The sequence below is a fragment of the Hemiscyllium ocellatum genome, chromosome 37 (genome assembly GCF_020745735.1).
Source record: "Hemiscyllium ocellatum isolate sHemOce1 chromosome 37, sHemOce1.pat.X.cur, whole genome shotgun sequence".
NCBI classification, from domain to species: Eukaryota; Metazoa; Chordata; class Chondrichthyes; order Orectolobiformes; family Hemiscylliidae; genus Hemiscyllium; species Hemiscyllium ocellatum.
The window spans coordinates 6,759,100-6,780,648 of NC_083437.1; the positions used below are offsets into that span (position 1 = coordinate 6,759,100).

Genomic DNA, 21,549 nt, shown 5'->3' on the forward strand with positions numbered 1-21,549 from the left:
CATCACCACCTTCTCCAGGATAACTGAAGATGGGCAATAAATGCTGTCATCATAAATTTGAAAAATTCTGGAGTATTTAGCAGAACTAAAATGAAAATAAAACACACCATGGCCGTGAATATAAGAGACAAACACAATCACACAAAAAGGCTAAATGGTCCCCTTTCTACATTAAGATAAAGTCTTTACTCATCATACAGATTATATTCCAGTGATTTTAATACATTTAAGCCAAGGGTTACTGTGCTCTTTGACTTTATCAGCTGTACGAGTTTAGTTTTTGTGCTTGTCTCACTAAATCTGCTTTCTGGTACCAGGTTCCTCCTGCACATTTTCACATAATTCAGAACTGCAGCTGCTTCCAGTATTTCATTCCCACACAATCACAAAAAGAGGACATGGAGGTGGCACACTGGCTCAGGGGTTAGCGCTGCTATCTTGCAGCGTCTGGTACTCAGGTTGGATTTGTTTCTTGGACGACTGTGCGAATTCCACACAAATGTTCCCTCCGTGTCAGCGTGGGTTCTCTCCTCGTTTTCTCCTGCAGTCCAAACATGTGCAGATTAGGTGGATCGGCCAGGGGAAATGTGGGGTTACATGGATAGGGCAGGAGGGGTGGGATGCTCTTTGGAGGGTCGGTGTGAACTCGACAGGCCGAATGACCTGTGTCCACACTGTGGGGGTTCCATGATGATAACTAATTGGTTGAATTTTAATACCAATTCAGCAGTTTCACTGTCATTCTGATTGAGATAACCTTTTAAAAAAAGCAATTATTTACTTAATGTGAGGGGTGACGATGGCCTAGTGATATTATTGCTCGATTATCAATCTAGAGACCTTCGTATTGTTCTGGGAATCTGGGTTTGAATCCCGCCACAGCAGATGGTGGATTTTGGATTCAGTTAAAAGTTTGAAATTAAAAGTCTAATGATGATCATGAAACTGATGTCAATTGTTGGACAAACCCTTCTGGTTCACTAGTGTCATTTAGGGGAGGAAACTGCCTTCCTCGCATGGTCTGGCCTACATGTTACTCCAGGTACACAGCAGCAATGTTGTTGACTCTTAACTATCTTCTGGGCAATTTGCGATGGTCAGCTATGCCCACATCCAGTGAATGAATAGAAAAACTGAATTCAAAATCCACAGCTGCCACGGTGGGATTTGAACTCTCATTTCTGGATAAGGCCTCAAATGTATTTGCATGAATGTAGCATGAAAACAGGATTCCAATAATACATAAATCAAAAGAAAACTAAGAAACTATTTAAAGGATGAGCATGATGAAAATGAGACCTTATCTCCCAATATGTGGCGATTAATTATATTACCAGCATTGCATCAGCTATGCTTTTAGGTTACTGAAATCAATTAAAGTAGATGATGGGTAGGTGAAAACTAGTCGATGTTACATTGTTGCCATGGTTACCACTCAGCCTTTCCTAGCGTATCTAATTCCCTGGTAGACTAATGGTATTGGGTGAGGGACAGCATTTCCAGGACAGTAGAGGTTGATCACATTCAAAAGCGTTGATCATTGGGAGCAAGACTGGAAACATTAACTGACTAAACACTTCATCGGAGTCATTCTCTTTTTCAAGTTATGCAAAATTGTGGGCAGGTAAAACTTGGAGTGCACGAATAGGTGCTAACAGTGGACCTCAGGACTGCTGTGATACATCTTTAAGATATCACGTCTCAAACTGCTGTCCATATGAGGCATGTAGTTCTATGCTATACTATGGAGTTTTTCCCGTGTACCCTATAGAGTGAACAGAACTGCAGTCCTACAAGTCAGTCATATCTTCCCAGTTACTATTGTCTGTGCACCGTATCATCCTCAAATAAAGAATCCTGTTATTGTTATATTAATTCTTGTCATAGGATTGGTAACATTTGGGTTAAGCAGAACAATGCAAGAAAGAATCTGCACAGTTATTTTCCAAACAGCTTTCTCACCCATAAACCCGCTGTTGCTTCCAGTGACTTTTGAAATGTTTTCAAAATGGGGGTAACCGCCAACATAAAGCTCTTCATTTAAATCCAGACCTCGGAAGTTTCCCTAAAGTGAAAGAAATGTACACGTTAATGAAAGGAGGGCATGAAATAGTGGCTCTTTATCCTCTTGGAACAAGGCACACTACCAGGCAATGTGATCATGCTGTTTAAACATATGAAAGAATACAACAATTTAAATTGAAACAGACTGTTATCAGAGATTAAAGGGTCAAGAATGAGCAGCCATAGACAGCAGATTGAATGGAAGAACAGACAGCAGGATTAATGACTGAAGTAAAACAGCATTGAAAATGAGATTGGATAGGTATGGTATTGATTGTGATCGTGCCCTCTGAAACCATCGGACATACCTTGCTGAGATTCATTGTTGTCGATCCTTCTGACTGGTATTCATCTAAGTTGCTGACAGTAGGTAGGGAAGAGTGTTGTTGGCAAATACAAGGCTCAGCCTCGATAAATAGATCAGGTTTATTACATATTACCTAACATTACATCTGAGAATCTCTTCTGAGATCACAGGCTAGACTTAAAAGTACACATTACTATTTGCTACAAAGATTTAGAATTGAACTGGAACTGAACTAAAAAATCTGGTTCGCTCCTCCCAGGAACAGTCCTTTACATCCTGATGGACAGAGTTTATTGTTTGATGAGAGCTGAACTTTTCAGCTACTAACTGCCTTATACAACCCTGACTGGAGAGAACACAGTTTACAGGGTATGTTCGGGTGGAAGTTTTTCAATTCAAGGCACCATACCCTGTAGACACTTCACTCTCACCAGGAACTGTCTAAATTTATTTCACACCAGACCATCAAGTCAGGAGTGAACTTCAACCAAGTTCCAAAGATGACAGTCAATTTCAACCTTCCCATTTGGGGTGCAGCTGAGAATTTTGTTTCTGAATTGGAAATAGTCAAAGAATAAGGAACAATACAGCATAGGAACAGGCCCTGCGCTGATACATTTTGCCCTTCCATACTAAAATTGTCTTCGCTTACAGGATCCATATCCCACTACTCCCTTCCTGATCATGTATTTGTCCAGGTGTTTCTTGAATGCTGCTGTTGTATCTGCTTCCACCACCTCCTCTGACGGTACATTCTAGGCACTCGCCACCCTTTGTGTGAAAAGTTTGTCTTGCACATCTTTTTTAAAACATAGCACCTTGCACTTTGAACCTGTGTCCCCTAGTAATTGACCCTTCCACCCTGGGAACAAGCCTCATACTTTCCACTCTATCCATGTCACTCACAATCTTATGAAAATGTATCTGGTTGCCCCTCAACCCATTCTGCATTCCAGTGAAAACAAACACAGTCTATCCAACCTTTCGTCATTGCTAAAATCCCCCATATCAGGCAACATTCTGGTAAACCTTTTTCGAATGATCTCCAATCCCCAAAATTTCAATTTTGTTACCAGTCCAGGGACAGGAAAATTACACTGCAATGGACTTTCTAAGTCTTGAATTAATATCGCTGCACATACCTTTAAACTGCCATGGGTACAATTTCTAGTTAATTCATGTAGCAAAATAAAAAGGCAGCAAGTAGTCTTGATAAAAGCCAACTACTGCAGATGCTAGAGATCTGAAATAAAATCAGAAAGTGCTGGAGAATCTCAGCAGGTCTGGCAGCATCTGTGGACTGAGAAACAGAGTCAATGTTTCCAAAAATCCAAAATGAGAATTATTGAAACTTCAAGTTTGAAACACTAACGGTTTCTCTCACAGGAGGTGCCAGAACTGTGTCTACTGAGGTTTCTCCAACACAGCACTTGGTGTTGTTGTTATGGAATGCATAAGACTGCAGTAAACAGTACAGTTATAATGTCTACAATTGTGTCCTGATTACTTACGAAGATTGGATGACAATACATAATGCCAAGTGCAAAGCAAATAAAGAATGATATGTTTTATAAAAAAGGGAAGATAGGTATTGTAAAAGAAAAATGTCAAATTTAAGATTGTACAAACATCTTCTAACAAGATATTTGTCACATGACTTATGTTATTGTTCATCTGATTTCAAGGGGTCAGCCATGGCTCAGTAACAGCATGCCCAGACATTGACTCAGATGTTTGCAGGTCAGAGTCTGAAGCCAGATTAGAGCACACATTGCTAAGGTGGAACTGCACTGTCAGATATACTGTCTTCCAGTCAAAATGTTAAGCTGAAGCCCTTGCCAACACTGATAACTCAATTAATAACTTAAAATCAGATCACCGCATCCACACCACATTACAGTTACAGTTCTGGGATCTTGCTGTATGCAAATTTTTTGCCACTTGTTTTGCACTACAACAGCGACTGCACTGCTGAAGGATTTGACTTTGGGATCCCCTGAAGTTATGCAGAATATTAAATAAATACTTCTTTTCTAAGGAGGAAAGGGAGACTGTGAATTGATGTAGAACCTGAACACACCTCAGAATATCAGACGTTACTCCACATTCAAATTGGTTATTTTTCAGATCCTGTCACTTTTATCATGCAGATAAAGCAGAGAAAATGACCAGTTAATCTGTTTTCAGTGATGCCATTTGAAGGACATGAGTTGTGTAAGACAACAGGAAAATACAGTTATTCTTTGAATATGATTTGGAGATGCTGGTCTTGGACTGGGGTGTACAAAGTTAAAAATCACACAACACCAGGTTGATTTGGAAGCACCGGCTTTCAGAGTGCGGCTTCTGCACCAGTTGATTGTACTCTTGTTTGAAGTTAACTTGAATAAGGAGACAGGAGCTTAGCACAATATACAGTCTGAAACATTGCAGTAATGCAACTCCCACACTTGCACTGAAATGTGCCTTACCTTAAACCTCACCTTCTGATTCAAGAAGGGAGCTGAAACAAACCAATGTGGTTATTTGAAAGAGCTTCAAATGCTCAACACACAACACACAACACAAACGCAGATGGATCACCGCTACACACACTCTAACTTCTTCAATACTGCTGGCACTATTGAAGCCTCCCTTACCTGAGAACTCCCATTGACAGGAGGATCGTTGTCTACAAACATCGAGCCCTGAGTCAAGTTCCGATATAACACTACATTGTGATATTCTCCCAGAGAAATGGGGTTAGGGTGACGGATGGTGGCCATGCCAGAACCCACATCGAACCTTTGGGAAGAAGCACAAATATTTGTAAGATATATCAGAAAAGTGCAGAAAATATAAACAACTGTAAATGTGCATGGATGCAAAGGTTAAATGAAATGATTAAAGAGGTACTTTGCAAGATTCCAAAGTTAATTTGGCATTGGTATACGTAGCTGATTATTCATTTACTATGTCTCTTTCCTTCAACTTTGTTGTGTAACTGAAAGGCACAATCGTACAAGAATATTTGTGTCGGAATACTTTTGAGGCTTTCTTTATATCGGAGGTAATAAGCCAGCCACTCATGTCAATCTGGTCACAACATTTTCAACATCTCATTCTCTGGACACACAAACGTAATCAAAGCACAATCATCACCTGAATTCAGGGCGTCCTCCGACTAATGCGAATGAGATAAAGTCTGCTCCTGTTGTCTTCTCCTGGCCATTGTAAATAATCATACCTGAAAGACCGAGAATGAGTGTGGTGAAGAGACCGATGCTGATTGAATTGTGGTATCACACGGGTACAACAAGTGTTAATGATTGGCATTTTAGGTGTTCTCAGAGTGCTTTAAAATTGTAGGGTTATGATGGAATAGAGAATGAGAGAGCAGACTGCACCACTGAGCCACGAGACATGAGTTCACCCCAACATTTTGTAACCACTCTGCTCTGAAGTAGAGACCAACATGCAATTCAAAAGGGAGATAGCAACACATCTCCCTCTAGTTGTCTGTGTTACATTTGTGTGCTTTTTATGATTTACCTGAATATCTTGGATCTTGTCTCATTTGGAGCTGGAGCAGCCTGCACAGTTTGGTCTACAATTCTAAGGAATTATAGTGCTTATCTTAGAAAGGGTACAGTAAAGGTACACTGAATTGGTGCTGAAAAATGTGTTGTTGGAAAAGTGCAGCAGGTCAGGCAGCATCCAAGGAGCAGGAGAATCGACATTTCGGGCATAAGCCCTTCTTCTTCCTGAAGAAGGGCTTATGCCCGAAACGTCGATTCTCCTGCTCCTTGGATGCTGCCTGACCTGCTGCGCTTTTCCAGCAACACATTTTTCAGTTCTGATCTCCAGCATCTGCAGTCCTCACTTTCACCACACTGAATTGGTTCCTGGAATGAGAGAATTGTCCTAAATGCTGTATGAATTTGACATTTATCTGGAGTTTATAGAAATAAGAAGTGATCTCATTTAAGTTAGAAGATTCTGATGGGGCTTACAGTGTGAACACGGAGTGGTTATTTCCACGGGTTTGGGTTGCAGTATCAGAATGAGGACTGAGATGAGGAGAAGTTTCTTCACTCCAAAGGTTTTCAGTCTTTGAAATTCTCTTCTCCAGAGAGCTGTGTGTGTTCTATCACTGAATATATTTAAGGTCAGAAGTCACGTGACACCAGGTTACAGTCCAACAGGTTTATTTGAAATCACAAGCTTTTGAAACGCTGCTCCTTTGTCAGGTAGACTTTACCTGGTGTCGCGTGACTCCTGACCTTGCCCAGCCCAGTCCAATGCCAGCACCTCCACATCATGAATATATTTGTATATTCAAATATATAAATGTCTTTCAGAGAATTGAGGAATATGAAGATCGAGTAGGAAAGAGAAGGTGAAGATTAAGATGATTGTATTAAAGGACAGAACATGTTTCAGCAGCAAATTGGTCTGCTACTGCTCATTTTCTCACATTCCGAAAAATTCAATGAAGACACTATCCATCTTTAGGGGTTGGTTGAAGTAGTCTGTTTGCAGGCAAAGGGACATCAGGCAAGTGAGAAGCCTTTAAAACTGAGATAGTGAGAGCTCAAGGTCTATATGTTCCTGTGAGGGTGAAGGGCAAGGTTGGCAGGAATAGGAAACCCTGGATGACAAGTGATATTGAGGCTTTGACCAGGAAAAAGGAGGTGGTGAGACTCAGGTACAGGCAGCTGGGATCAAAGGAATCCCGGTAGGTATACAGGGAAAACAGGAGTTTACTGGAGAAGGAAATCAGGATGGCAAAATGGCATGAAACGGTCTTAGCTGAGAAGAAGAGGTAGTTTAAGTATATTAAAGGAAAAAGAATAACTAGAGAGAGAATAGGGCCCCTCAAGGACCAAAGTGGACATGTATGTGTAGAATCTAAGGAGATGAGCAAGGTTTCCAATTAATATTTCTCCTGTGTGTTTACCATGGAGAAAGACAAGACGACTTGGGAAAGTTAGTGGTGTTATCTTGGGGATAGTCTATATCACTATAGGGGAGGTGGTGGATATATCAGAATGTATGAAGGTGGAGAATTCTCCTGGTCCTGACCAGATATATCCAAGAACACTGCAAGAGGCTGGAGAAGAAATTACGGGGGCTCTTGCTGATATTTTTGCATCATCGTTAGCCACGGGTGAGGTGCCAGAAGACTGGAGGGTAGCAAATGTTGTGCCATTATTCAAGCAGGGCTGCAAAGAAAAGCTTGGGAACTATAGACCAAGAAGCTTAACATCTGTGGTAGGTAAGTTACTTGAGGGCTAAGATCAACATGAATTTGGAAAGACAGATTGATTAGCAGTAGTCAGTATGGCTTCCTGAGTGGGAGATCATGCCTCGCAAAGTAACCAGGAAGGTTAATGAGAGCAAGGCAGCAGACACAGTCTATAGGGATTTCAGTCATGCCTTAGATAAGGTTCCACACGGCAGCCTGTTCTGGAAGGTTAGGAATCCAGGATACACAATTGGCTTGATTGTAGGAAGCAGAGGGTAATTGTGGAAAGATGCTTGTAAGACTGGAGGCCGCTGACCATTGGAGTGCCTCAGGGATTGGTGCTGTGCCCATTGTTGTTTGTTAGCAATATCAACGATATGGATGAGAATGTAAAAGGCATGATTAATACGTTTTCAGATGGCACTAAAATAGGCGGCATTGTGGACAGTGAGGAAGTTTACCAAAAATTGCTGCAGGACCTTGATCAGGGGAAGTGGGCCAAGAAATGGCAAATGGAATTTAATATAGATAAGTGTGAGGTCTTGCATTTTAGAAAGTCAAATCAAGATAAGAATTTCGTGAGGAATGGTAGGGCCTGAAGGAATGTAGTGGAACAGAGGGATCTTGGAGTTCAGGTTCACAGTTCTCTGAAAATGGAGTCACAGGTACACAGGGCAGTGAAGAAGGCTTCTGGCACACTGGCCTTCATCAGTTACAGCAGTGAATATAGAAGTTGAAAAGTTATGTTGCTATTATACAGGACACTGCTGAGGCCGCACTTGGGGATTATTGTGCTCATCATGTTAATAAAATGGAAAAAGTGCAGAAGAAATTTACAAGGACGTTGCCTGAACTCGATGCTATGGTTTATAGGGATATGTTGGACAAACTAGGACTTTTTTCTTTAGAGTGTAGGAGACTGAGGGGGGACCTTTACAGGGATGAATAAGATCATGAGAGGCGTGGATAGGGTGAATGCACTCAGTCTCTTCCCCATGGTTGAGACATCAAGGACTAGAGGGCATCAGTTTAAGGTTAGAGGGGCAAGATTATTCTGAGGGAACCTGAGGGGCAAATTTTTTAGAGGGTGGTATGTATAAGGAATGAACTGCCAGCAGGTACATTACCAATATTTAAAAGGCATTTGGACAAATATATAGATAGGAAAGGATTAGTCAAGTACAGGGAAATGGAGTTAGTGTGGATGCACATTTTGGTCGGCATGGACCAGTTTGGACCAAAGGGCCTGTCTCTGTGCTGTACGACTCTATTGTTGTTTAGCCTGAGATCAGGAGCTCAGGTAAAGAACTCTGGAAAATAGGGAGACAATAGGAATAAGGGAAGGAGAGAACACTGGAGATGTTTCCTAAGCCTTACACTAAAGCTCATCACAACAAAGGAATGGCTCAATTCAGTTTGAACCAGTGAGGCTGAAGTACTTAAAGATCTTCAATAAATAACTATTTTAATTTTTAAAAAAATGACGATCAAATTAAAGTTATAATATAGTTTCAACTTATCAGTGGGAAAGAACTGCAGTATTTTAGAAGCAAAATTCTCTTTCCACACAACCAAACAATTAGATTTATCACTCTGATAAAGTATAAAAACACATCCACCTTTTCAGACGTATGGTTGGAGCTAACTATAAAATATATAAATATAAACCAGTCTTACGTCCCAAGACATTCCAGACAACTGAATGGCAGTCAATAGGTTTAGAAATATTATCACTCACTTTTGTGTAGAACAGCTGTAACAAATTCAAACGAATCCACACCATGTTTTTATATCCACACCAAAGTCACACCATTCTGTTGTAGTTTAAAGTAGAACTTTAAATGCACAGTATTACATTTTTAAACTAAAAACGATCCTTACAGCCCAAGTTAATATATTCACTGAATATGATTTACCTCTTCAAACACCGACTTAACTCATCAGGAATTCAATTTAGGAAATAAAACAGGATTCAGGTCATCCAATATTTGCATTAATTATTTACATTTCAAAATGCACTTTCCTCCAGTATTTGGTAACACTACCATTTAACACACTGAGAAAAATGAAAGATTACCCAATTTCTTGATCTCTTATTAAACTTATACATACGAACACAAATATGACAATATCATATAACTTAAAAGCGAGCCAGCTTTGAAAATAGCAATGGCAAAATATTAACATGAGCCTAAGATGTTAATACAAAGCATGCAGATTACTTTAGGTTGCTTTCTTGCAGGTGAGCAGCAAGGGAAGCCTTTCTTATCATCAACCCAAACAAAGGGTCTCCGCACTAAAATTCTACAATGGGGAGATGGCAGCATTGAGGTAATGTCACTGGAACGGCAACCCAGAATACTAAGTTGATACCAATACCAATTCCTTAACGTATAAAAGTGATGCTATACCTGTACAAATCATTGGTCAGATTATGTTTGGAGTACTCAGTTCCGAGCACCTTATTTAAGGAAGGATGTTAAAACCCCGGACTCAAAATTTTCTAGAATGAAACCAGGAATGAGGGATTTTAGATAAAAGGAAAGATTAGAGAAATTGGGCTTAGTCTCCCTGGAGCAGAGAAGATCTAGAGGTGGCCTATTGATGTGTTCAAAATTACGAACAATTTTGACAGAGTAAAGAAGATATTCTGTTTCTGCTAGTTAGTATGTCAGTAACTAGGGGTCACAATTTCAAGATTGTCAGCAAGAGGGGCTAGGAGTGAGATAAGGAAAACCTTCTTTACTCAGAGTTGTTTGGATTGGAATGTGGTGCTTGGTGGTAGCAAATTCCATAGGAAGTTTTAAAACAATACAATATATATATTTGCAAGTTATGAATTTAGAGGGCTCTCGATAAAGAGCTGCAGAATGGGACTGGCTGGGCAGCTCTTTGGGGAGCTGGTAAAGACACGGTGGGTTGAATAGCCTCCTGGGTACCATCAAATTCTTTGATTCTATGTTCTGGGGTCATGGGCTCGAATCCTACCAGAGCAGATGGTAAAATATGGATTCAATGAAATCTGGTAAAGCACTTTCAATTATGATATCATTGTTTAATGTCACTGCAATTGTGGTAGTGCTATTGAGAATGGGATAGTAATCTAGAAGTACAGGGACATTAAACACACCATAATAACTCGTGGAATTTTAATTCCTTAATAAATTAAGATTGTAAGTCAGTGATAGTGACTGAAAACCTATCATTTGTTATAAAATCCCATTTGGTTCATTCACGTCATTCAGGGAAGGGACTCTGTCATCTTTATCGGGTCTGGACTGCACGTAACTCCAGACCCACAGCATCGTGCTTGATCTGAACTGTCTCAGGCAATTAGGGATGGGCTATGAATGCTGGCCTTGCCAATATGACCTTATAGAGGTTTACAAAATTATGAGGGGCATGGATAGGATAAATAGACAAAGTCTTTTCCCTGGGGTCGGGGAGTCCAGAACTAGAGGGCATAGGTTTAGGGTGAGAGGGGAAAGATATAAAAGAGACCGAAGGGGCAACTTTTTCACGCAGAGTGTGGTACGTGTATGGAATGAGCTGCCAGAGGATGTGGTGGAGGCTTGTACAATTGTAACATTTAAGAGGCATTTGGATGGGTATATGAATCTGAAGGGTTTGGAGGGATATGGGCCAGACGCTGACAGGTGGGACTAGTTTCGGTTGGGATATCTGGTCGCCATGAACGGGTTGGACTGAAATGTCTGTTTCCATGCTGTACATCTCTATGACTCTATAACTAATTTTTAAAAATTAGAATAAGCAACAATTACATGTTTCTTGTTAATTAAACACTGATAATAAATAATTCAAACATTCCAGGTTCCAGATTGCACTTTAGGGTTCAATTTGCTCAAGGTTTGGCTTCAAAATTAAATACCTGGCAAAGCTGCCAAGGCCAAGCCTTGATTCAAGTTACACATAAGAAGGAATCAAACATATTGGTACAGCAATGGATTCTGGCCTGATATTAAGTCCACAAAATACTGGTGACTGGGACTAACACGAGGTGGTAGAAGAAATTATTGAACCTGCGTAATATCAGCCAGTTGCAATTATTCTAAGATCTGTCACTAAAATCTTTATCGACTCAATAAAATACATATAGACTGCAAAAGGGAAGTTTGGATTAATAGGCATTACTACACATTTTCACTGTTAAGAATGAGGCTTTTATTCCCCCTGGATTCCCTGTTCATTGTGCTCAGGATATCACAAACTGGCAGCTGAAATACTCAGAACAGACTCTTCCAATAGTTATAGAATGCTAAAGATATCATAAATGAATTGTCATCAGTCAAAATTAACACAAAATTGAATAGTTTTAACTAAATATTCACCACCTTTCCACTCACAAAGCAAACCACAATGACATTGTTGGGCAAAATAATTTGTACTCAGAATCCAGGAACAATCATGAATCAAAATGTATAGAAACATCTCCTCAATGACTCACATTTACAGTCTGTCAAACCAATGGAAGCTTATGTTTATACTGTAGGCATGAAATACAATAGAGGGAAAGGTCATTCTGTTAATTGCACCTGCCCTAGCTCTTGGAGAAAGCTAATCACTTTGTTCTACTTACCTGCAGTAATGGCAGCTCTGGTTCAAACCTCTGCCACTGCCATCCCTGATCATATGAGGAACAGAGTTGGGCAATCAGACCTTCTACCTGCTCCACCATTCAATTCAATTATTGCATTTTTAATCACACTTGATAGTAAATTAAATAAGCATAATGGTAGCAAATCTACATGATGAAGGTTATAGCAGCTGCTGGCCTGGCATTTTATTTTTAGTTGTTTTATAATGTAGCTCTGTGCACCTCAAACATAAAGCAGAATTTTTACCAGCAGCAACTTGTGGGATTTGTAGAGATACATAAGAAACTCACCAGAGTACAGTAAGAGAGCTTGGATACAGATGGGAAAAAGAACACAGAAACACAAACAAAAAGTGAGAAAAATCAAACAAAGAAACATACAAAGTATAGACTTACAGACTGACCTGAAGTTTGAAAAATATCTGCACAGCTTCAGACCAAGTGGTAAGATTATGTTGAATATTTAAAATTGGAGCTGTACTATTCACTTTATAATGGACCAAAATGAGATAACTGTCTGTGTTGCTGGAGGGAAGGACTGAATACATATATCACATGTCACCACAACTTGGCTATTAAAGCCTATGAAGATGAGCAATCCTTGTTGGACCATCACACACACGGAGAAACGAGGACTGCCCTGAACATTCACAAGTCTCTTTGCTCTCCATTGGCTGATATTTAAAGTGTAAGTGCCAATTACTTTATTGGAATAATTAATTGGGAAGAATGTTAGCTTTGAGACTGGAGGGTATGATCAGCATCCATTGGGGTATAGTCAGTATCCACTGGATGTAGTCACCATTCCCTGGGATAGAGTCAGGACCCATCATCTGATACACAATTAGCAATGCATGGAGCAAATCCTAAGGTCCAAGAATGTCAATCATATTTAACCATCAGTCTTCTAGAAGGAGCTCCTGTTGGTCAGACCCATAGAGTAATATAAATAATCTTTGTGGCTGGGTTGGACTATAACTGAGAAAGTGAGGTCTGCAGATGCTGGAGATCAGAGCTGAAAATGTGTTACTGGAAAAGCGCAGCAGGTCAGGCAGCATCCAAGAAGCAGGAGAATCGACGTTTTGGGCATAAGCCTGAACGAGGGCTTATGCCCGAAACGTCGAATTTCCTGCTCCTTGGATGCTGCCTGACCTGCTGCGCTTTTCCAGCAACACATTTTCAGCTCTGGACTATAACTGAGCCATACACATTGAAAGTTCAGGAATCAGCATTTGGACAGAATCACAGAATTGCTACTTTGCAGGAGGTATCCATTCGGCCAATCAAGTCTACACTGATTCTCTGAATGAGCAGTTCGCTTTGAGCCATTCTCCCACCTTCTCCCTGCAACCCAGCACACGGATCCCTCTTCAATAACTGTCTTATTCCCTTTGGAAAGCCTCAGTTGAACCTGCCTTCACCACGTTCTCCAGCAGTGCAATCCCGACCTTCAGCAGTGGCTGTGTGAAGAAGTTCATCCTCAGGTCACTTTTGTTTCTTTTGCTAATTATTTTAAATCTGTGTCCTCTCATTCCTGATCTGCTGTGATGTTAAAAATGAAGAGAGGATTCTGGCTTGAATTTAATGTGATTTCCCAAGCTTCTGCCTATCAACGAACACTGCACAATTCATACATAGTCATTCAGGCAAATCACTGAACGTCCTGGACATGATTCAGAGCTTTAGAGGAGCTGCGGAGCAAGTTGGGACTCGAGATTCTTACCATCAGCTGCATCTGGGCGGAATGTTATGCTGATTTCAAATTCATGGTAGGCATCCTTTATAGTGGGCAACGCAATGTAGGAGATGGGGTCCTGTGTGAAATATGGGATCTTGCGTTCTGAAAAGACAGAAAAATTGCACAAAGGTTCATTGAAGCAATACAAGAGCTACTTATTAATATTTAACCTTTAAAGTGGCTCAGAGGTAGCCCTTAACTCCCTTCTGAGTCAGAAGGCTTTGGATTGAACTCTGAATGATAGGTAATTTAGGTTGACATTCCAGTGTAGTACTGAGGGAGGGCCACATTGCAGACCTTCAATTTCCTTTTTCTTCCTGTTAGCCTTAAGCAATACATTTCCCACAGCCAATGTCAATGAAACAGATTGTTCTGATCATCAGTTTCATTGCTGTGGCCTTGCAATGCTGCAGGCTGTCCTGTAAATTAGCAGGAAACTCCAAAAGGATTGCAGTAGCTATGAAGAACACTAGGATATCCTAAGGATCTGAAAGATATTGCATCATTGTGGCACTTTCCGAGTGTTGTCAAAGTCTTTGGTGCATTCAGCATGAAGTATCGAGCAAATGAAACCTTTGATTCACATTTCAATAGAGTCATCGAGTCATAGAGATGTACAGCATGGAAACAGACCCTTCGATGTAACTCATCCATGCAGACAGATATCCTAACCTAACCTAGTCCCATTTGCCAACAATTGGTCCAAATCACTAAATCCTTCCTATTCATATACCTATCCATGCTTTCATGGCTTTATAAACTTCTGTAAGGTCACCCCTCACCCTCCAAATGCTCCAGGGAAAACAACCCCAGCCTGTTCAGCCTCTCTCTACTAATCAAACCCTCCAACCCTGGCAACATCCTTGTAAATCTTTTCTGAGCCCTTTCAAGTCTCACATCCTTCTGATAGATGGGAGACCAGAATTGCACACAATATTCCAAACGTGGCCTAACCAACTTCCTGTGCAGCAGCAACATGACCTCCCAACACTATTATAAGAATGCAGATGATCTTACTTTACAAAGCTACCTTAACTTTAATATTCCATTTTGTCTTTCTTACTCTGCTAAACCCCATTTGTGCCAATTCTAAGTGAAGTTTCAAAAGACTTGCATGTACTTTTACAAAGTTTGATAAAGGTTAAAAGACACAGCAAACCATGAAGCTGGCAAATGGCCCTGTGTCAAAGGCAAAGGCGATAGAATCAGCAAGAGGCTCTGCATTTCAATAACACCTGTGTTATAGAAATAATGTTCTACACCTGCATTATCTGGAATAATGTTTTTAGTTTTGACACTCCATGCAAGGAAGGACATGTTTGCTCTCGAGACGGTATAGCAAAGGTTTTCAAAATTGAGCCCTTGAATAGAAGGACTGACTTATGATGAGGTGTTGAGTAAACAGTCAGAATTCTGAAGGGGCTTGACTGGACAGACACTATAGGTTGTTTCCCCCCGTCTAGAACATCTAGACATCGGGGCACAATTTCAGGATATGCACACTAAGGCAAGGAGATGGCTGTTCACTCGGGCAGGGGATGAATGTTTCGCATTGTCTACTCCAGGAGGTTGCAGATGCTTCATTATCACTGAATATAGTCAAGGTTGAAGCAGAGGTTTGGTCCCACAGGAATTTAAGGGAATGGGGGAATAGATATAAAAGTGAAGTTACCGCAGATTGTCAGCTCCTATCAGACAATGGCAGAGCACAGCAGGTCAGGCAGCATCCAACGAGTAGGAAAATCAATGTTTCGGGCAAAAGCCCTTCAACAGGAATCATCCTGAATGAAGGGCTTTTGCCTGAAATGTCAATTTTCCTGCTCCTCGGATGCTGCCTAACCTGCTGTGCTTTTCCTGAATGGCAGAGCAGTCTCTCAGAGACACACCGTTTACTCCTGCTCTAATGTCGCAGAGAACATCTCACACAAAAATTAACTTGTCATACCTCGGACTTTCAACATGGCGTACGCTGTCTCCGCTCCCTGTTCGTTTGTGGCTGTACAAACATATGTTCCAGTGTGTTCGGTAGTAGCTGATGGTATGGTCAATACATTGTTCTCGACAAAGGCTCCAGGTGGAAGATCGCCCTCCAGCTAAAAGTAACCAGAGGAAGGTCAGAAGGTGAAAACAGGATGGAAGCCTCCTAACAGGGGCCAACTAAACATCAAACAAAGCATTACATCAATATGTTTAGTCAACGACAGGAATTTAAAGCAGGCTTGCATTCTTGATGAGCACTAATAGAGTAAAAGGACCACATTCTGTGCCTCACAGACATATTCTTTCATTCTGTTCTAGGATATGGCTAGGCCAACATTTATTGACTATCCCTAATTGTTTCTCAAATGTTTAACTACTACTGCTCTTAGGATATAAGGACACATACAATGCTGTTCGGGAGTGAGTTCCATGGTACTGACCCAGAGATGCTGAAGGAATGGCAATATATTTCCAAGTCAGGATGGCGAGGGGCTCGGAGGGGTACTTGCAGATGATGTTCCTCTGCATCTGCTACCTATGTCCTTCCAGACACGAGAGGCCACAGATGTGGGAAGCAGTGCCGAAGGAGATTTGGTGAGTTACTGCAGTACATCTTGTAGATGGTACTCACTGCTGCCATTGTGTGTTGGTGGTGATAGAGGTCAACACTAAAGGCAGTGCTGATATGTCTGCTTTGTTGTGGATGGTGTCAAGCTTTTTGAGTGCTGTTGAAGCTGCACTCATCCAGGCAAGTGGGATATGTTCCATCACACACCTGACTTATGCCATGTAGATGAAAGAAAGTCAGCAGAATCGACTGACTCTCAGCTTCTCCTCCCTGCTGACCACATGAACTGCACCCTTCTGTCTCTCTTTCTGTCCCATCTAAACAGCTCTGTTCACTGACTGTTTTCAGATGTGAACATTTTGCCCCTTTCTCCCAATAAGTTTCAACCTGGCACCCCCTCATCAACTCTGACTTTAAGGGAAATTGCACAATAAAGGATAGCAAGGTTAGATCTCATGGAATACAGGGAGAACTAGCCACTTGGATACAGAACTGGCTTGAAGGTAGAAGACAGAGGGTGGTGGTGGAGGGTTGCTTTTCAGACTGGAGGTCTGTGACCAGTGGAGTGCCACAAGGATCAGTGCTGGGTCCACAGCTTTTCATCATTTATATAAATGATTTGGATGTGAACACAGGAGGTATAGTTAGTAAATTTGCAGGTGACACCAAAATTGAAGGTGCAGTGGACAGCGAAGAAGGTTACCTCAGATTACGACGGGAACTTGATCAGTGCGCAAATGGACTGAGGAGTGGCAGATAGAGTTTAATTTAAGTAAATGCGAGGTGTTGCATTTTGGGAAAACAAATCTTAGCAGGACTTATACATATCATGGTAAGGTCCTAGGGAATGCTGCTGAACAAAAAGACCTTGGAGTGCAGGTTCATAGCTCCTTGAAGGTGGAGTCGCAGGTAGATAGGATAATGAAGAAGGTGTTTGGCATGCTTTCCTTTATTGGTCAGAGTATTGAGTACAGGAGTTGGGAGGTCATATTGTGGTTGTACAGGATGTTGGTTAGGCCACTTTTGGAATATTGTGAAACTTGAGATGGTTCAGAAAAGATTTACAAGGATGTTGCCAGGTTTAGAGGATTTGAGCTGTAGGGAGAGGTTGAAAAGGCTGGGGTTAATGTCCCTGGAGTATCAGAGGCTGAGGGGTGACCTTATAGAGGTTTATAAAATCATGAGGAGCATGGATAGGGTAAATAGACAAAATATTTTCCCTGGGGTAGGGGAGTCGAGAACCAGAGGGCATAGGTTTAGGGTGAGAGGGGAAAGATATAAAAGAGACCTAAGGTGCAACTTTTTCATGCAGAGGGTGGTATGTGTATGGAATGAGCTGCCAGAGGAAGTGGTGGAGGCTGGTACAATTACAACATTTAAAAGGCATCCGGATTGGTATATGAATAGGAAGGGTTTGGAGTGATATGGGCCGGATGCTGGCAAGTGGGACTAGATTAGGTTGAGATATCTGGTCGGCATGGACAGGTTGGACCAAAGGGTCTGTTTCCATGCTGAACATCTCTACGACTCTAAATGCTCCCTCAACTAGTCAACGTTGCAGAATATCTAACCATTCTCTGATGCTCTGGACACAACTGGGCAGCTGTTCGCTCACAGTTCAATGAACCATAAAACATTTCATCATCTCAGTCTTTATTATAACATGCAATCCCATTCGCAATCAGATATTTATCCATATCAGACTGATAGGGCTAATTGACTAGCACTAACTCCTTATCTGTACAAGGCAAAACCTGCAGACGATCCTTTCTTGATTTTCGACTCTACAAAGGACACAGTGCTCAAAACAACTTTGAGGAAAAGCTTCTGAGTTAAAAAAAACTACCTTATGCCAGGTGATCTCTGGCTCTGGGTATCCAGAGGCTAGACATGGAAACACAGCCTTGGATCCAATTGTTACTTCTTTGAGTTCTGGCTGAGGAACAATCATGGGAACAGCTGCAAAAATAACAAGCATTTGTTATTCGAGTGACATATTTAAAAGTGTCTTTTACAAACCAATTCTTTAAAAAGAACATAAATCAGGGGATGCAGTAAACTCCATGCTTCAGTAGGTATTGTCAGCTTGGCACTATATCGTCAGCTTTATCTCTAATCATGTGTTTCAGTTACAGAAAGAAAATACAGATTTAAATCAATATTTTAATGAAATAATTTATGGAGGTCAGTGGTAGAAGTACAATGATAGTTCTATTGTCTACAGCAAAATTTAGTTTTAGGAGTGTGACCAACACTGACAAGGTCATAATTACTGCCCAATGTTTAACTGTTCTGTGGGCAGCAAAGATTAAGCAGTGAGCATGGTTTTGGAGACACCCAACACATCTCAAAGCTATTTTAGAATTATACATTAAAGCTGGCATCACTCAAAATAAACTGGAGAACAAATTGAGCTTTACTCACACTGCACGTATAGGACCACCTCAGACTTGACGGACCCTGCTTCATTGGTGGCAGTGCATCGGTAACGCCCTGCATCAGACTCTTTCACATGATCAATTTTCAGCATTCCATTCTTGAGGATAACTTCAGGAGAGAGCCTTCCATCCACTTTACTCCATCGAATAGAAGGCTGGGGATCCCCGATAGCCTGGCACTCGAATTCTACCGACCCACCCACCATTACCATCTGCATGGACGCCCTCACGTTGATCATGACAATTGGCAAGGCTGAAAGTAACATGGGGAAAAGTTATTACACTTCCAACTCCAACACATCAGCTGCAGTGTATACCATCTACAACACACACTGCAGTAACTCACAAAGACTCATCTAACGGCACCTTACAAATCTGCAGCCTCTACCGCTTAGAAGGACAAGAACAGCAGATGTATAGGAAAGCCACTATCCACAAATTCTGCTCCGAGCCATCCTAACCGTCCCAGTGAGGCAATCTGCTCATGCTGGATGAGCATGTTTATCCCAGAGTTCAAAGTGGCCAATAGCTTTCTGTGGTACACTGGCATCGCTTTATGACTGGTTAAGTCAGTTGTCTTAGATTAGTGCTGGTAGGTTACACAGTGGTCAAGGTCTATCTAAACCAGGCCAGTTCCTGAAATTTTTACATATTCCGCCATGGTGTCTGCCAACATCCTGACATTTATGTCATGCACAAATTTCTGTATGCCCAATAACAGATCCTCCTTAACGCTGGAAGATTCAGCCCCTCTTACTAGCTTCCAATTCCAATCTGGTTACTTATGCTATGACTTAACATTATGCATTTAATAACACCAATGACATCATCTGTAGTGGAGCTGTTTATTAAATAGGCAATGGATACTGCAAACATATTACACTCATGGATACAAACTCTGAAGTTGTACAACTTATGACTTGAACTCTCCTGTTCCCTGCACTGTTCCAATGCTCAGACCTATGGTGGGTCATACAGGCAGATGTTTGCCAGCTGTGTGGACATGTGGAGTTCCATAGGTAGCCCAGATGAGTACACATTATCAAAATACTACACCATCAAATGGCTCTTCCCTCATTACAGAATGTGCAACATTTGGAAGCAAATATCCCATAGCAACTGCACGGGAAGAGGCCTTTGGCTCAGAGAACTCTGTATAAGGTATGGCTGCAGATATCAGCAATAGATCTGGAGCCCTCAATCAGGTTTCAAACCTGAAGAACATTAAAACCAAGCTCAACAAAGTCAGAAAGCATAGCCTCTATATGACTGTGGTGTATTCACCCTCACATCTCTGAGATTTCTGACACAGTCAGCCACAACTCCTTAATGGTGAAAGCATCTGAAATAGAGGTTCAGCTGCCATAGGTAGGGTGAGAATTCCAGCCCTCACCACTAAGCTAACCAAGTACAAAAGCTGTACCACAAATTTTATACTCTTCATAACATCTCCAAATCTCTTGTGCTGTTTCAGCCTGAACCCAACTCTGGGCAACCTCTGGCTATACTGGCAGTGTGGCTGAGCCTCTGACTCCACTGCCTTCCTGCACAAAGACACTATTCGCCCCCATTGCAACATTTATCTCAGTCCTTCTGTTGTTAAAACCTGCTGTTAAAACCTGTCCCTCTGTTTTTTAACTTGATGACTTCAATACTCTCTGGTTGACCTCCTATCCTGCACACTCTGACCTTCAGCTAATCCAGAGCTGCTCATACCCGAGACTGCACCAAGCCTATTAGTTCCTCACTCCTGTTTTTGTTCACCCACAATGGTTCCCATTTCTCCAATACCTCCGTCTGAAAATTCTCATCCTTGTGTTTAAATCCCTTTCCGACCTGATCCTTCCCCAATATCTTTAACCATTGCCAACTCAACAGACCTCAGAGAACGTCCTGTTTCTTTGACTCTGAATTCTTGTGCATTCTTTCTGCCTCCTCCTTTATGTTTCTCACTTCACTCTATGTTTGCAGCTCAGACATTATCCACAACCCAGTGACCTAATTCTTTGACTAATATTTGATCATCTCTCTGAATATTCTCCATTTTTATCTACTTCTGTCTCGGTGAAGCACCTTGCAACATTTTCCTACATTACCGCTCCTGTACAAATGCCAAGTGCTTGCTCATACGCCTATCAGAGCTCACTCTTCCAATCAGCAAAGTATAAGCAACATTGCAAAGCTTACAAAACACAGGAAGCAAAGATGCCAACAAAACATGTCAATTGTGGAATAAATGCTATTCACTTGACTAAATCTCTCTCTCTGTTAAAGGGAGAGGTGGCCTTCATTATCATAGCTGTCATTATACCGAAGGCAAGTTGCTTCTGTCAATTTTTATGATATAGTCGCCACATCACAATCAATAGTTTGAGATGAGCAGAAGACTCCTTGCGCTATTTTCTGATTTCCCACGGATGACGATTTTCATGTAATCTTAAATTGGTATCCAATAACTTATGAGAACAGATTCCTGAAGAAGGGCTCATGCCCGAAACGTCGATTCTCCTGCTCTTTGGATGCTGCCTGACCTGCTGCGCTTTTCCAGCAACACATTTTCAGCTCCAATAACGTATACCCATTTTATATCTCTTATTCTGTTTCATCGACCA

The 21,549-nt window shown here is 41.3% G+C and overlaps 1 protein-coding gene across 4 annotated transcripts in view; it reads right to left on the reverse strand.

The window, feature by feature from the left end:
- hspg2 (heparan sulfate proteoglycan 2) overlaps positions 1 to 21,549 on the reverse strand; it is a 530,364-nt gene that overhangs the window by 48,827 nt on the left and 459,988 nt on the right. For 3 of the 4 annotated variants that reach the window (XM_060851818.1, XM_060851815.1, XM_060851819.1), the window contains 8 exons: positions 18,924 to 19,190; positions 18,346 to 18,458; positions 15,897 to 16,044; positions 13,937 to 14,053; positions 12,505 to 12,522; positions 5,513 to 5,597; positions 5,011 to 5,155; positions 1,963 to 2,065 (listed from right to left, as the gene is read on the reverse strand). In XM_060851818.1, the coding sequence (XP_060707801.1) occupies positions 1,963 to 2,065; positions 5,011 to 5,155; positions 5,513 to 5,597; positions 12,505 to 12,522; positions 13,937 to 14,053; positions 15,897 to 16,044; positions 18,346 to 18,458; positions 18,924 to 19,190 (996 nt within the window). The remainder of the gene's footprint in view (positions 1 to 1,962; positions 2,066 to 5,010; positions 5,156 to 5,512; positions 5,598 to 12,504; positions 12,523 to 13,936; positions 14,054 to 15,896; positions 16,045 to 18,345; positions 18,459 to 18,923; positions 19,191 to 21,549) is intronic. The other variant, XM_060851817.1, reaches the window with a different exon arrangement.